Here is a 16,122-nt window from a genome sequence, read left to right as displayed (position 1 = left end):
CCACTCCAACCTCCCATCCAATACTACATGAACTGGAGCGGCCCGAATGCATAGATAACCTCGAATCATCTGCCCCCATGCATTGTACGATATTGTTCTTCAACACCACCGCACCACGGCATGGCTAGTGCAAGCCCTGCCCGACTAGAGCCCTGACGCTTCGCCAAAAGTGTCGGTGTACGTCAGATGACCCCACAGCACGGTTCGGATGAGGGCAAAATAATGGCCGTAATCCAATCTAGCCTCCCTGATGATGTCAAGTCACCGCTGCACCAAGATCGTCTCATTGTTATAATCGCGCTTCGGCGTAGCGTGGCAAAGCACGGATCTATCCGTTCCATGCAGCTCCCATCTCATTATCATGAGACGACAGATTGCGGTCGGTCGCGCGTTGGTTATCATTTGTCGCAGTCGAGTCGCATCATATGGCATCGCATCGTGCGAGAGCTCGGGATCTTCCACCGGGGTTGATAGATGGTTGCTCCGATTCGCTTGGCGTGGGATGGTGGTGGGGAGGGGTCGTAAGGTGGACCTGTGCTCCCCCAAAAGACACCTGCGGCCCACCACCGACTCGATGTGTTATTGTCAACGAAGTGCGTAAAAGCTCGCACCAGGCTTCACCCAGCTAAGTTCGGAACGGGATTGTGCGGCTGGAGATCTGAAGATCTGGCAATCTGGCGCTTGGAGTACAGGACGGGACCCGACGACTACACATGACTCGCCCGATCGGCCCAGAACATGTAAGCGACTCGGGATGAAACCAGCCAGCCCCGTCATCTCATCTTCCCTTCAAAGCCTCTCGGATCTTATCAGCCTCCTCAGGGGTCATTCCTGGCCTCGCGCATCATCTGAAGGATGCCGGCGCCGAAAAAGAGGACGAAGATGAAGCTGACGGTGCCGAGCAGGGAGGCGGCGTAGGTGCTGCGTATGTCCGCCGGCACGCCCTGCCAGGTGTCGGCCCAGACGGGCATCTTGATGGTGCCCGTCTGCGCCGCGAAGGCCATGGCGAAGACGAGGATGACCACGAGCGTCACCATGATCTGGGCGATCATCATCATGGTGGCGCGGAACCGCGAGTTGCTCTTTCCAACTGGCCATCTTGTTTTTCTTCTTCTTCCTTCTTCTTTTTCTTTCTGCTGCCTTTTCTCTGCTGATGTGCGTGTGCGTATTATTACTACGGTTCGGTAGATTGGCTCGATGAAGGTAAAGTTAAGGATTCTCTAGATTTGCTTGAGCAGACAGACAATCGCGCAATGGAGAGTAGAAAGGAAGAAAGTGTCAGCATCGATCATAACATACTACCGGTGTAATGTGAGGGTGGGTGAGCGTGTTACTTTAATAATAATCAAGTGTTTGCTCGAATTTGCGCACGGCGATGGCGCTGACGACTGAGCGTTGACGACTGAGCGCTGACGACTGACCGTTGGGTTATCTTGGGGCTTGGCTTTGGGATTCAGTCGAGAGACTTCTAACTTCCCGACGCATCCATACCTACATCTATCATTCGCACACGTATTGGTGCAGACCTACTGAGCATACTACGTCTTGCTTACATACCTAGGCAGCAGCCGTATATGGGCAAATACGACGGGAATATCACGGGGCCGAGTGCGAGTCCGAGGTGTGCCCCTAGCAACCAACATGGGAAATCAGCCCTGTGTGGCTTTGCCGGGGTAGTACAGTAGTAAGCAGACGGCCAGAGAGAGGGAGGGGGCCGCGACTACATCTAGTGACACCGTTTCCTGCAAACTGGCAGCATGCTAACAGACACCTTTGCAGGGCATCTACTGGACGATGCAATGTGTATTGGTCCATGGAGAACAACCGCAGTGGCAGTGGCAGTGCCAAGTTTGCCAAGTTGCCAAGTCCTTGGGGAAGAGAGGTTTTTTGGACCTCTCGGATGTGTGGTGGTGTGCACAGATGGGGCACAGGGGGATGGGGGGTTTGCGTCGAAAATCCAAAAGGACCCGACTGCCTGACCTAGGATCTACGTAGGATGCGATATACGATCGATGCAGTCGTGCGGCATTCGGCACGGGGACGGGGACGGAGTTTTACTCATTAGTATGATTGACCACTGGAGCCAAGCCTTATTATTGACGTAATTGATCAACTGAACAAGATGCTTTTCTAAGACGACCAAAAGGACAAAACATAGAACACCGAGGATTCCCAGGTCGTTACCGACACTAACCTAGTAGGTACTAATTCGGCTCTTAACCTTGTGCAACGAAGTGTTTCAGTAAGGGAAGACGCAGCACCGCCGCAGTATATTATATAAAAAAGCTTCGAATAAAAGCGAAACGGACCAGAACGGTGCTTAGCACCGTATTGTACTATCTACAGTTCCCCGATTTCCCCGCCGTTCCTGTTGGTACCTTCGCTTCGTAGGCGCTGCTATTTCCAGTGGCCCAATCACGCTCAACTTCGAACCAGTCGCCCTGATAACTACACCTAAAACTGTTGTTTCGTTCCATCTCCGTCTCCCTGATCTCTGGGAAATGCGCCCGTGCACCTGATCATGTATTTGTACAAGGAGCACTGTAGGCGCTCAACTGCAAGCTGCCTTCCCACTGTCGCCGCCGCCGCGCCCAAGAGCATGTTCCTCTCCAAGGACGGGCTGCAGTCCAACACGACGGCCCTCACGCGACCGCGGGCTTCCATATTCTGCTGATCTTCCGCATCAGCCTAACCGGACTCGGAGGACCGATCATAATACCTACCTACTCGACGGGGGGGAACGCGAGCGAGGCCGTCGACGCCCCCTGTCGTGAGCGACGGCGCGTAATACACGGACGGGGCGGCGCTGTCAGACAAGATCCGCTCCTTCCAAACGCTGCCCTCGAGCCGGGGTCGACCGGGTCGAGGTCTCGCTCGTCTCGCACGACATCACCATCCAGATCATCCGGGACTTGTCGCGTCCGAGGGCAACGGGCCCGGACTTCACTATAAGATCATTTTTCTTTAGTATTATTATTCATTACTATAATAGATACTCTATCTCTAAACGTGCTAGAACTCTTTTAGTTATTATTTCAAATGGTATACTTTTACCTTGGCATTAATAGTTCTTTTTTATTAAATCTTTACTAGCCATAATATGATTTTGGATATGTTATCATATTCATCCTCATGTATCTACATCTCAGCAATCGTTAATTATATTAGGTAGGTGAGTGCATACGATACATAACGACTTTGTTCGTATGCCACTATCATGAAGTGTTGATTGCCACTCAACGACTTTGCGTTTTCAGCATTGAAAGCCACGTTTTCCTCATATATCAAGACACTGGCGACACTCTCTCAAGTTATCCGGGAAATGTACTCTGGGAAGATGCTTTCCGTCGCATCTGCCATGGATCCACGCGCACGTGTGCAAGTATGCGTCTTTAGGCGCGCATTTCTCTCTTCTAGCCTTTTTTTCTTTCTCTCCTTTGAATTTCTCCCCCATTCGTCATGACCCTCCCGTAGGTCCCCCCATATTCATGTAAGGGTACACATTTCCGCCGCCCCCCATGAACGCCCAGCTCGGGCAGCTCAGGTCCGACATGTCGGTGAGGAGGTTCTGGCTCTGCTCCCACTGCTCGGGCGCCAGCACCATGTCCCACTGGATGTCGGGCCCCGCGCCGGTCGTCGGCACCTCCGCGCTGCCGGTGGTGGCCGTGGCCGGGTTGAAGACGCCCGAGTAGACGAAGTCGACCCCGCCCAGGCTGGGGTGCCGCGTGTCCGGGCCGAACATGGGGGCCGCCAGCGGGTGGTGCACGTGCGGCGGCTGCTGCGGGGGAAGGCTATGCCAGCTTGAGGACGCGAGGGGGTCATGATGTTGCTCCATCGGCTGTGGTGGGTGGCCATGTTGCTGCTGCTGTTGCTGCTGCTGCTGTTGTTGCGGCGGCAGTCCTTCCTCTATATCGCTTGCAGAAAAGCCGATCCCGCCCGCCCCGCCGCCGCCATGGCGCTGCTGCTGCTGCTGCGCCGCCTCCTGCGGGTGCCCCATCTGCCGCAGCGTTGCCGGGTTCTCGCCCGCCCGGACGCCCTCGAGCTCGTGCCCGAGCGAGTTGCCGAACAGCGTCGACGTGGGCCGGCCGTCGACGAGCTTCATGGCCTTGGCAAACTCGTTGGCGATCTTGGCGAAGCGCGCGTTGGTCCCGCTCATCTCGACCGTCTTGAGGATGTCGTGCAGCCGCCGCACGGCGTCGGCCAGCTCGGCCACGCTGTGCACCTCGACCAGCTGGTTCTGGGTCAGCAGGGCCTCGAGCTCGTGGCCCAGGTCCGTCCGCGACCCCGACGACGCGGATTGCTGCGCTTCTTGCTGCTGGTGCGTTTGCAGGGGCGTGAACTTCCAGGTGTGCTGCGCCGCTTCCTCGGAGGCGGGCGAGCTGCCGCGCGGCCGGCTATCGGTCGATGAGGTTGATGGTCGTTGCTGATGCCCCTGCTGCTGAGATGTCGATTTCGGCGGCGGCATCGCCGCGTCGGGCGCCACGAGCCGCAGCGTGAGCTCCATGCTGGTCAGGTAGGCCCAGTAGACGTCGAACCAGCATATGGCGTTGAAGGCGCCGCCGCGCCAGAGCTCGACGAAGAAGCCCACGGCGCGCATCGCCGACGTGACGCAGACGCGGCTCAGTTGCGTCACGACGAAGCCGTCGGCCGTCGCGCCGAGGTCGACGCCCTGCTCGCTGGCCTCGACCTCGCGCAGCAGGAAGCGCCGCGACAGCAGCCCCAGCGCGCACTGGTACACGATGTGCAGGATCAGAACGGAGCGCCACGCCGTCAGGTCCTCGTGCGTTGCGCGCCGGTCCGCCGCGCTGCTCGACGAAAAGGGCGTCGGCTGCAGCGCCGGCGGCAGCGCGAACCGCCACTCCACCAGGCGCCGCAGGTACTGCACGGCCTGGTGGTAGCGGCTCGCCGGGCAGTGCGCCAAGTCGTAGACGTCGCGGCGGATGCAGCCGACGAGCTGCCATAGCTTGGCGTGCTCCTCGGCGAGCCCCGGCGGCTGGCCGGCCGCGGGCGCCAGGACGTGCTCGTCCGGGTAGTCGACGTCGACCTCGCGGTCGTCGATGGCGCTGGGCCGCCCCAGGGAGCAGCACAGGTTCTGCTCGTAGCAGTAGAGCGTCCACCAGACGCGCTTGCGCAGCTCGCGCGTGATGGGGTGGAAGGACCCGGACACGTCCTGGCGGTGCATGCCGAGCGCGACGGCGAGGCGGCAGGCGGCGCCGTGGTAGGTCCAGGCCGCCGTCCGGTCGTTGGTGTTGTTCGAGTGCAGGCTCAGCAGCGTCAGGGCGCAGACGTTGGGCAGGCTGAGCGTCACGAGCAGCTGCGGCAGGCCCGTCATCTCGGCGTAGTAGCGGCGCTGGAAGTCGAGCGTGTGGTTGTTCTGCGGCAGCGAGCGGCAGCCGAAGATGAAGATCATGTAGAGGCAGCCGAGCCAGCCGACCGAGACGTAGGTGGTTTGGCTGGTGGCGTCCGAGCCCGGGCCCGGGACGTTAACGCCGCCTACGCCGCCTACGCCGACGCCCTCTTTGTTGCCGCCTCCTTGGTGGTCCATCGACGCGGCCCGCCAGATCTCCTCGTAGACGTGCTGGAAGGTGGGCCGGTGGAAGAGCACGAAGTTGGGGTGCATGTGCTGGAAGAAGGCCTCGATGTAGCGGTCGGCGACGGCGCGCTCGGGGAAGCGGACCTTGCTCGAGGGCACGCAGTGGCGCAGAAGCTCCGACGTGTGGGCGTGCCCCTCGTGGCCGCTGAAGCTGGTCGTGGGCGAGTCGCCGCGGAACATGGACGGCGACAGCGGCGGGCGCAGCAGCCGGTCGCCGCCGCGCTGCGTGTGGCCCTCGTACACCATGGTCGGGTCCGCCATCAGGTCCGCCGTCAGGTGCTCCGGGTGCGGGTCGCTGCTCAGCTCCGACGAGGTGCTCTTGGACCGCGTCGCGACCAGGTTACGCAGGCGCGTGAAGAAGGCTAGGCTGCCCGCCGGACCGATGTAGTGTGGCCGCCCGCTCGGGTCGCGCACCAGGTTCGTGCCCTCGTCGCTGCGGTCCGGCTTGATCGTTTTGTTCTCGGGGGAGACGGGCGACAATAATGCTGACGCGCTCACGGACCGCTGTCTCTTTGCTGTCGTTACGGACTGCGGCGTGGGCGGCTCGGGCATGATGCCGTCGAAATCCGGCATCCCGAGGCCCAGCTCCCGCCCGTACGCGACCACCTCCTCCGCGGTCGGCTCCGCGCCCAGCTTAGGGTGTAAGCCGCGGATCAGCGCGTCGATGGCCCGGTACCGCCGGTCGAGGCTCTCGACGCTGCCGTAGATGCGGTGCTTACGCGGCATCGTCGTGACGCACTGGATGCCGGCCTCGATGCAGAGCTTGCACGGCGTCAGCCCCTCGTCGTCGCGGCCCGCGTCCCCCATCGACGAGTCCGCCGTTGCCTGGTCCAGCCGCTGGCACTTGCAGCGCCGCGTCTTGCAGTAGTCGCAGCTGAGCTTCGTCCGCTTCCGCTGGGCGGCCGGGACGCGTCGTTTTGCTTTTAATTGTTCGCGGCGCTGGGCGGCTTGCTGGTGGGTGAGGCCGCTGCTGCCTGGGATGGCGCCCGAGGATGTGATGCCGCCGCCGCCGTTGTGTTGTTGGTGATCCTGGCCTTCGAACTTGGGGAGGGGACGTCGGGTATCCAGGGTCGGAGGGGGCCCGAACTGGCCCAGCTGGAGGTGGCCTGGGGACGGGTCGAATTCCGACTTGGGCTCGGCCATCGCTGGTGGTTGTTGGGGGAAGTCTACGAGGCGGCTGCTGCTATTATCGTGGAGCTCCATGGCGGAGGAGGCAGAAGGAGGAGGGCGAGGAGGAGGAGGAGGAGGAGGAGGAGGGTGTGGTCTGTAGATTTATTCGTTTTATTCTCTCTTGTCGTCGAAAGCTTGTGACCGTAGGGTGGATGTTCTTCTTCTCTTCTCGTCGAAAGCTTGTAACCGCGAGCGGGAGACATCTGGGAGAGACGCGTGTAGGTAGGGCGATCACCGGCTGAAGACGAGACACATAATAGAGTAGAAAATTCCGTATAGAGCTGGTAGCAGCAAGGAAGCAAGCAGCTGGGCTGGGCAATGGTGCCCTTCCCTCCTCCAAAACGGATCCCACGGGGTAAGAAGAGGGTTAGGTATGGTATGGTGGGCAAGCGGTGGGCTAGCTCTCGCGGATGACGGAATCCACTGACAATACGGACGGACTTTAGTATCACAGACTAATAAGTAGGAAGACAAGGGAAGTGACAAAGCCCACTGCCGCACAAGAGAGAAAAAATCTTTTCTTTTTTTACTTTTGTTGGCGTGGTGCGCGCACTCGAATCAGTGGCTGGCGAGGAAGTGGCAGGACCAATTTCGTCGACGAAATTGCTTCGTCATTGTGTATTCGAACCTGTGTGGCCTGTTCGAAGCAAAGGTCCAGAGCCTGAAAGACCTCTTGGTCTGGATTGAGTTGGAAAATGGGGGATGGGAGAGGGGGGGGTGGTCTTAGCAGTACGTCAGGTTCTAGTCGTGATCCGGCTGCGCGCAGGGTCAGGGCTACTGATGGCTGAGACTTGGAGAAGGGGAATCCACTGTGATATGATGATGAGGGTCGTATGTCATAGTGAAGGGAGCTTGGGTCATGTCTCGGTAGTAGCTTCCACGGTTGTTTTTATGTAGGGGTCTGGCCTACTTACCCTTTTCCCTCCCCGACTAGCCCCTCCTCTGTCGCCCCAATTTTGTATTGCCTGACATCAATGACACGTCAGGTCGCCGGCCAATCACATTACACATTTACGATGTGACTATACGTGACCATAAAAGACGGCCATCAAGTTGGTTTTCGAGTAAGACCGCGATAGTATGGCATTCTATATGAAGGGTTATAAATCGATGACATTTACTGTGTTGGTCTTATGGAAACGCCCCTGCAGTCGCCCTCCGCGATCTGTGCGACATCCTAGGGCCTCTGCATTCACGTCGTTGCTGTGGACGACTCGACAGATAAAAATTACTATTTCGTATAGTGAGAGCTTATCTTATCACAACACCTGTTCGCAAACGCGCGCCTGTCATCATTATCGTGTGTGTGCCCGTCCTATCGACTTCGAATAGGCTGTGTGCTAGCGACTTAGCCCCTAGGCTATTACGACCGACGTGCTACAGCATTGGCTGACAGATTCTTCAGGAGGAACGTTGGGTGGGAGAGCTGTAACTATAGCTAACGGCCCGAAGTATAATTATATAAACGTTTGATCAAAGAAAAGATCAACAACTCCCATCTCCGGACGAACATTTGTGTCTTTTTCATAGCATTCCGTCTCGTGGCTGCACCTGATGTGCCATCCCGACGATATTTTATCATGGTTATTCAAGGCGAAGTTGCATTATTGGCCACGCACAACTTTTATCCACGGGCTGGCCCCATGGGTGTAGTGCGACGATGGTATGTCGTCTGGAGAGACAGCGAGAAGGAGGACAGTGTAATCATGAGTGCGCTCTATGAGACACGTACTGTGTGTATCTCGCTTAGCCAGTCGAACAGACTCCAGGACGAATGTGGCTGTGGGCGTGGCTTGGTGGGTGTAACGCTTCTCTTAGTCAGCTCAGCACGGCTCCCAAATTCCGCGCAGCTGTTTCAGTCTGTCCGTCTGTTCCGACCAGAAACGCAAAAACAAAGCGAGGCTCCGGCGACCGCGACAGCTACCGATCGCACTCTCGACAACGTCCAATGGATGGTCTAGATCACGACCAAAAGACCGACAATTATGGTGTATAACTGGGATGAATACCATGATGTCTGTTATCGATTGTACATCGAGGAGAAGAAGCCGCTGGAGGAGATCATGCAGATCATGCGGTCGGAACATGGTTTCACTCCAAGGTACCCGAATATCTGACTCGCAGCCGCCAAGCCGCCCGCCCAAGTGGGTGTTGTCGCTCGCCGGACTCCGACCGACTCCTTATCCACTTGTGTATCCATCTCAACTGACTGACATGCCATCACCCCTTTGGACAGCAAACGTGCCTACCAGATCCAATTCCGCCGTTGGGATTTCCCGTCCAAGCAGAACCCGGCGCACAAGAATGACCGCCTCGTCGCGCGGGTGCAGGAGCTATGGGCCAAGAACCTGTCGCAGAAGGACATGCTGCGGGTCCTGACTGAAGAAGATGGCTTCGACATCAAGCACCGGGAGCTCATGAGGGTCCGCTCGCGCAACCGCTGGCTGCTGCGCAAGTCCAACCCGCTGTTATCGGGTGATCATCTGGCGGCTGCCGGTGGTGGTCATGGAGACGGTGCGATCAAGGCCCAGTCCCAGTCTTCCGTGCCGAACCTGACCCTCACCCTCAGCGATACCGAGGGCGTCGACGACGAACCAATTTCGGACTCTGGAATGTACGAGGACCATGTCCAATCCCAGACTACTGCGTCATCACCGACGAAGTCGCCTAGCCTGGAAGCTACAGTGTCTGGGAGGTTGAATTCACGGAAACGTCGGCGGCGTACCCGTGGTGGAGGGGACGGCAGTCTCTCTACAGACACCCCGGGGCCGTCCCGCTTCCCTTCCGAAACCACCATTGATGAGAGTAGATCGATACTCAATCTTGACGCCAGCCTCTACCGGGAATTACGACTCCGGTTTGCCCGGATATGTGAAGTCACCGGAGTGAGCAAGAAGACGGCAGCCGGTCCCACGCGGTGGGAAGAGGTCAAGAGCATCCTCATAGGGGACATCGCCCACCTGCAGACGGTCATGTGGGTAAGCCAGGACAACCTCGACGGCAAGAGACTCGCGTTGGACGTCATCTGCACCGACGTCACCAAGCGCATGCGCACGGCGGAGCAGAAGATGACGATTGCCGAGGCCAAGAACATACTGGAGATCGACCCGGAGGAGTCACGCACCATTCGCCAGGAATACGTGGCGATCCTCAAGGAAGACAACTTCAGCAGCAAGACCGAGGGGGGAAAGGAGCACTGGGAAGAGCTGAAGAGGAGATGGATGGCCAACTCGGCCGTGCTGTGCCGGATACTGGCTCCGGATACGGTGACCCTATGCGCCAACAGAATTTGGACGCTGTCGAGGTTATGGCTAGCGATATACTCAAGCGACTTCGAGATGACCAATCGAGGAGGGGCCCGAAGAAAGCGGCGTCGAAAGTCGTCGCTTCACCTTCGGACAGCCACAGAACGCCGCATGTCGCGGAGGAGCGCATTCGTATTACTGCTGCCACGCCTCTTGAGATGTCGCCTTCGGAAGAGGGATGCCTGGTAGAGGTCGACTACACTCCAATCCAGCAAGTCCATCTGGAATCTACTCCCACGCCACTGGCATCGGATCCGACGACCCCAGAGACCATGCACATAGATCCTGATACATCCCCCATCCAAACATCGGGCCATCTTCGGTCGCGTGATCATAGAATGGCGAATGCGCCTCAAAGCATGCGGAACGGAGCTGCTACACACCAACAGCCACTGGCAACGAGTCCCATGCCAGACCATAACCACATGATGCCTGGCACTGTCCTTGACCACAGCCTGCCCATTGATCCGCACATTAACACGACAGCATTGCCTGTACTCTTGACCAGCCCCGATATCAGCGCACACGCCGCCCACCACCACGCCGCCCAGACCCCATCCTTCATGACCCCACAGCACTTACCCCAGGTCCAGGCCCAGTCCCAGTCCCTAGGGACGCCCTCTTCTCAGCACAATAGCAACGCGTTCGTCCCCAGCCCGTTCCCCACGCCGCCGAGCCCGGCGCCGCCCGTGGCCGTGTACCTGCGCCTGCACCCGTCCTCGCCCGTGCACATGGGCCCGCCGATCTGGATCTCGACGCTGACGACGCGGACGTTTGCCGAGCTGCAGCAGACGGCGGTCAAGGGATTCAACGACGCGGGCGCGACTACCGCGGTTGTCTGCGAGCGCGTCGAGGGCATCCTGGGCGAGGGCATGACCATCGAGATCAGCCGCGACGACGAGCTGCGGGCTTACCTCGCGGTCGTGGAGGGAAGGGGTGGTCGGGGCCGCAGGGGGCGCCGGGGTTCTTTGTGCAGTTGGTTAATACAGGGGGGTGGAAGGGTTGAAACGTTGAAAGCCCTCTGTTCTTCTTGACGATGATAAGAATAATGAATGACTTCCTTACTGCCAGAGAGTGATGGAGCAGGTCATTCACCTAGGCACTGATGGCTCTTTTGGCATGTAACCCCCTTTACGATCGTGATGAGCGAATGAACGTCAGGAGCGCGCTGATTCCGTCCTTTTAGATGAAATAGTCTGTGTCTAGCAGTAGTAATCGGTTATTCACTCTGAACATAGTACCGACTTTAGTATATCTGATCTGGTTTTGGGGGGTGACTCGAAGATTTAAGCTACGTGAACGCTCTACCACCCTTTTGTCACCATGAAATTTCTCCGTTGCCTCTTGTCAGAACGATGCCATTATCGCCAATTTACTTACGCGACGTCCAAATGAGTCACCTAGGCTGACTCGGCCGTTGTCCTCTTCTTGTAGAAGAAGTTTTGGTCTCGACGTTGGCTAGCAACAATGCGGCTTGCAAAGCACGTCGCACTGCTGCTGCGTAGAACCATTACCAGAGCAGCCCGACACAAGCACGGTTGTTCAAGTTTCGCACGGTATGCAAGGTAAGCTTCTCTGTTTGGATAAATTATTGCATATCTATTCGGGCTCGGGGGAAGAAAGTAAAAGGAGAGAGAGGGAGCAATATATTGTGTTTAAGTACGTTTAAGAGTTGCTACTTAAATAGATAGTACACGTAGTATAGCTTATAAGACCTTATAATCATCCACGAACTCTGCTTATCTACGTGTTGAAAGGCAATCGTAGAGAATAGGTTACATGCACTCTGAATCCTGTAGTAGCTTAAAGAAGATAAGAGCTTGGCAGGCTTTGACTTGCCCGTGGTAGCCTGAAATATCAAAACCAAAGACCGTCTAAGGGATTGGTTAGAGCAAATGCCCCGTACTCTGCGCCATGGTTGTCAAGGGCTGTCCCTCTTACTATTGGGGGTTCTTGATCGATTTACAAGCCAACCATTCCTCTTGATCAGATCAGCTTGGAGCTGCCCCGACAGGGCCTTTTGCCATTAGCCACCCCTCAGCAGCTTAGCTTATTATAAGGCGAAACATAGCCACCCTCACCTCCTCGAGAGCCGTGATGCAGCTTTTCCCGCATCCCCCCCAACGTTACACCGCGTTGCTCGCTCGGGACGAATACTTGCAATTCTCGTTGCAAAGCTCCTCATCGCCGTCATTATTGGGGAGGTTGTATTGCAGAGGCCTAAACAGCGTTGTTGTTATTGTTGTTATATCTAACGTCTAGGGTGCGGCGTAGCCGCTCCGGCCTCCCGAGGGGTATGAGACGTGCTTCCTATCCATCTATCTATCCTCCAATAGTATACATGTGATCTTGAGATCAGAGGAGCATCTTATGCCTCTTGGCGAACATCTATGAGCTTATACTTAGCGTCAAATCCATTTTCACCCGGGGCCTAAACAGCGTCAGTCTTTCGAACGGGCAGGAACAGGGGAACAGAGAACGCGGGGAGGAGAGAGAGAGAGAGAGAGAAAGCGAAAAAGGAGAAGGTGGTTGGGGGGGGGGGGCAAGATCGAGAGTCGGCAAAAAGAAATAAATGAATGGGTGGTTATAGGTACTTATACCATAGAAAGTCTCGTAATACTTTGCAACTTTGTCAATGCACGCTGTGCACGCGTCTGAGGCGCCCTCGCCGCCACACTCCGTTTCGCAACCAAATATCTAGTATAGTGTTGCACGTTAGCTATACATCGATCCCAGCATTCGATATCGAGAGTCAGCACCAATGAATGGGTATAGGTACTTACGGGTTCAGGGAAATTTCTGTATTGTACGCCGCCGGAAAGGCAGGCTTCTAGGCACGCGGTGTCGCTGGCGTGGCACCTCTCTCTGTAAAAGAAGTCCCGGTAGGGGTCCTGGTATGGTATTGCACGTTAGTTGTATCAATTCCGGACATCCCCATTTCTCCAATAGGAGGCGGGAAAGCGGATAAAGCGAAGAGCAAGAGGTAAGGGGGAAGGGGTAGGGATGGGAAAGGGGAAACCAAGAGAAAAAGAAAGCAATAAGTAAGCACCCTAACCACTTAGCCGTCCTACTATATAAGTAGTTACTAAAACTTAATACTAAACTATATCGTAACTTAAGTTTATTTTATTAATAATTATTTAGAAAGAAATCGGAAAATTATAACTTTAACGAATTTTAATTTAAATATAACGTACCCTATAAGCGAGCTGCGCATATAAGCGAGCTATATACTTTTAATTAATTTTCTTATAATTAATTTTATATTAATTTTTCTTTTTTAATAAGTATAGAATTAAAAAATAAAGAAAAAGGTTTAATTTAACGCTTTAAACGTTTTAAAATTAACGTTACGTAGTCGATGACGCGGAATTCGATCACGATCCGAAATCTCTGTAAACTCTCGAAAGCTTTTTAATTTTAAAAAGGAATTAATTATTCGATATATTATTAATTTAAATACGTAATCTTTTCCTCCCCGGTTAAGTAATATAAAAAATATAGCGAATCGATTATTTAATTTACGCGACGCGAGATACGTCGACGTTAATTAAGTTTCTAATTTTATACGATAATAATTAAACCTTTAGACGCGTTTTAATTAAAATATTAATTATTAAAGAGTTTTTTATAAAAATTTTAATATATATCGTATATAATTTATTTTTATATAAAATATAATTAATAAATATAAGATATAAAAAGAAAATATATATAACTTTAATAAGACCGGGTTTTTTATAAATTAAATCTCGTCCGAAATAATTATAACTACCTCCAATCAACGCAGCAAGCCTAGGGTAATATAATAAAAGAACCGGGAATAAATTATAATTATTTAAGGCGTCGAATTAAATAATTACGCCATCCCTTTATATATTATTATTAGAAAACGCACTTTTTTTCTTAATATAAAAACAGTTTATTATAAAAAAACTAAGTAATCGTAATTATTAAAAATAATTAAACTATAAATAAAAAAGGTAAGGATTAAATTTAATACTTTAATTAATACATTAAGTCTCGTATAAAAGGTTATTATCACCTCTTAATCTTAAACGGCTACGAAAATTATTACTCGATAATTATATTTTATATATCTTCTTATTTATTATATAAACTCTAGCCTCTTAATATCGGCTATTTTTATATATTAAAAAAAATATATAGAAAAAGAATTAAAGGTTTTATACGGGCGTATATTATTTATATTTTTAAAAAGGATTTCTTACTAACGTTTTTAAAAACGTTCTAAGCGATTTTTACCGTTTCGAATATATAAAAAAGCTTTTAAAAATTAGGACTCGTCTCGTAGAATCCGGAATATATTATTTTATAATTAAATATAAAGCTACACATTTTAACACTTTTAAAGACGTTTTTCGGCCTACTTATCCCTTAAAAATTAAAAACTTTAAATAACTCGATTAAGGTTTAATCTTAAACCGAATACGTTTAAAACCGTATCGTATAATATTAAAATAACTTTTCGATATCTATTTTAATTAACGTATCCTATAAGCGAATATCTTATATAAGCGAATGTCTTATTCTTTTATACCCCTTTTAATAAAATATAAGTTAATTTTATTATAACGTATTTAATATATTAAAATTAATCAGAATTCTTATCTCTAAATACTTCTATATTATTTTAATAAGTGCGCGTATTATGCCCGGGCTCTCGTAAATTCTATAGCGCTATAAGCGTGTCTTAAACGTCCTCGTACGACCACTCCTCCGACGCGATTCGTTTTATAACTATCTATTAACGTTCTTTTAAAACTGTAGGTTTTTTTTAGCTTATATACGAAGTAATCTTCTATTTTATAACCGTTTCTTTTTTATACGGCGGCGCCGGCTAAATATTTTATTTACTTTTCGAAATGTCGCATTTTTACCTTTTAAAAAAGTAACTCGGTATATAATATACGTTATAGCCTTTACGATCTAGTTAAAGCTAATTAAAATAAATATCGGAAAACTATTTTAATACCGTATAATATGGTTTCGAGCGTATTCGGTTTAAGATTAAGCCTTAATTAAATTATTTAAAGTTTTTAATTTTTAAGGAATAAATAAGTTAAAAAATGTCCCCGGAAGTATTAAAATACGTAGTTTTATATCTAATTATAAAATAATATATTCCGGATTATACGAAATAAGTCCTATTTTTCGAAAGCTTTTTTATATATTTAAAACGGTAAAAATCGCTTAAAACGTTTTTAAAAACGTTAATAAAAAGTCCTTTTTAAAATATACCTTTTTTAATATATAAAAACAGCCGATATTAAGAGGTTAGAATTTATATAATAAATAAGAAAATATATAAAATATAATAATCGAGTTCTTTTTATAGTAAAGCTCGAAAATTATTAATTAATAACTTTTATAGCCGTTTAAAATTAAAAAGCGATAATAACCCTTTATATAAAAATTAATATATTAATTAAAATATTAAATCTAATCCTCGCTTTTTTTATTTATAATTTAACTATTTTTAATAATTACGATTACTTAATCCTTTAATAATAAGCTATTTTCGTACTAAGAAAAAAGGTAGGTTTTCTTAATAAAAATAATATACGGAGGGATAACGTAACCGTATAATCCGACGCCCTAAATAATTATAACTTATTCCCGGTTCCTTTATTATATTACCTTAAGCTTTCCGTATTAATCGGAGGTAGTTATAACTATTTCAAACGAGATTTAGCTTATAAAAAAGCCGGTTTCGTTAAATTTATAAATATCCTTTTTTTAGATCTCGTATTTATAAATTATATTCTATATAAGGGTAAACTATACGCGATACGCGTTAAAATCTTTATAAAAAACTCTTTAATAATCGATTCTTTAATTAAAACGCGTCCGGAGGTTTAATTATTATCGTATAAAGTTAAAGGCTTAATTAACGCCGACGCGTCTCGCGTCGCGTAAATTAAATAATCGATTCGCTATATTTTTTATACTATTTAACGGGGAAAAAAACGATCGCGTATTTAAATTAATAATACATCGAATAATCGTATTTTTTTCGGAATTTAGAAGCTT

General features: G+C 50.8%; 3 protein-coding genes across 3 annotated transcripts; 1 reads left to right on the top strand and 2 right to left on the bottom strand.

The window, feature by feature from the left end:
• Positions 1-818: 818 nt before the first annotated feature.
• On the bottom strand, positions 819-1,058 carry PG994_008512 (uncharacterized protein; the record flags this gene model as incomplete). Its single annotated transcript, XM_066859921.1, has 1 exon — positions 819-1,058. The coding sequence occupies one exon, from the start codon at positions 1,056-1,058 to the stop codon at positions 819-821; it is 240 nt and encodes a 79-aa protein (XP_066713510.1).
• A 2,399-nt stretch (positions 1,059-3,457) lies between these two features.
• PG994_008511 (uncharacterized protein) lies at positions 3,458-6,796 on the bottom strand (the record flags this gene model as incomplete). The annotated part of the gene is made up of 2 exons (XM_066859920.1): positions 3,458-4,435; positions 4,484-6,796. 2 exons carry the CDS (start codon positions 6,794-6,796, stop codon positions 3,458-3,460), a joined length of 3,291 nt encoding a protein of 1,096 aa, XP_066713509.1.
• Positions 6,797-8,748: 1,952 nt separating this feature from the next.
• On the top strand, positions 8,749-11,102 carry PG994_008510 (methyltransferase domain family protein; the record flags this gene model as incomplete). Its single annotated transcript, XM_066859919.1, has 3 exons — positions 8,749-8,840; positions 9,000-10,029; positions 10,092-11,102. The coding sequence occupies 3 exons, from the start codon at positions 8,749-8,751 to the stop codon at positions 11,100-11,102; spliced, it is 2,133 nt and encodes a 710-aa protein (XP_066713508.1).
• Between the last annotated feature and the right edge of the window lie 5,020 nt (positions 11,103-16,122).

The sequence above is a fragment of the Apiospora phragmitis genome (assembly GCF_038363925.1).
Source record: "Apiospora phragmitis strain CBS 135458 chromosome Unknown utg000008l:1.0-3514335.0:1.0-3519231.0, whole genome shotgun sequence".
Lineage (NCBI taxonomy): Eukaryota > Fungi > Ascomycota > Sordariomycetes > Amphisphaeriales > Apiosporaceae > Apiospora > Apiospora phragmitis.
This window is presented reverse-complemented; position numbering and strand designations above follow the sequence as displayed.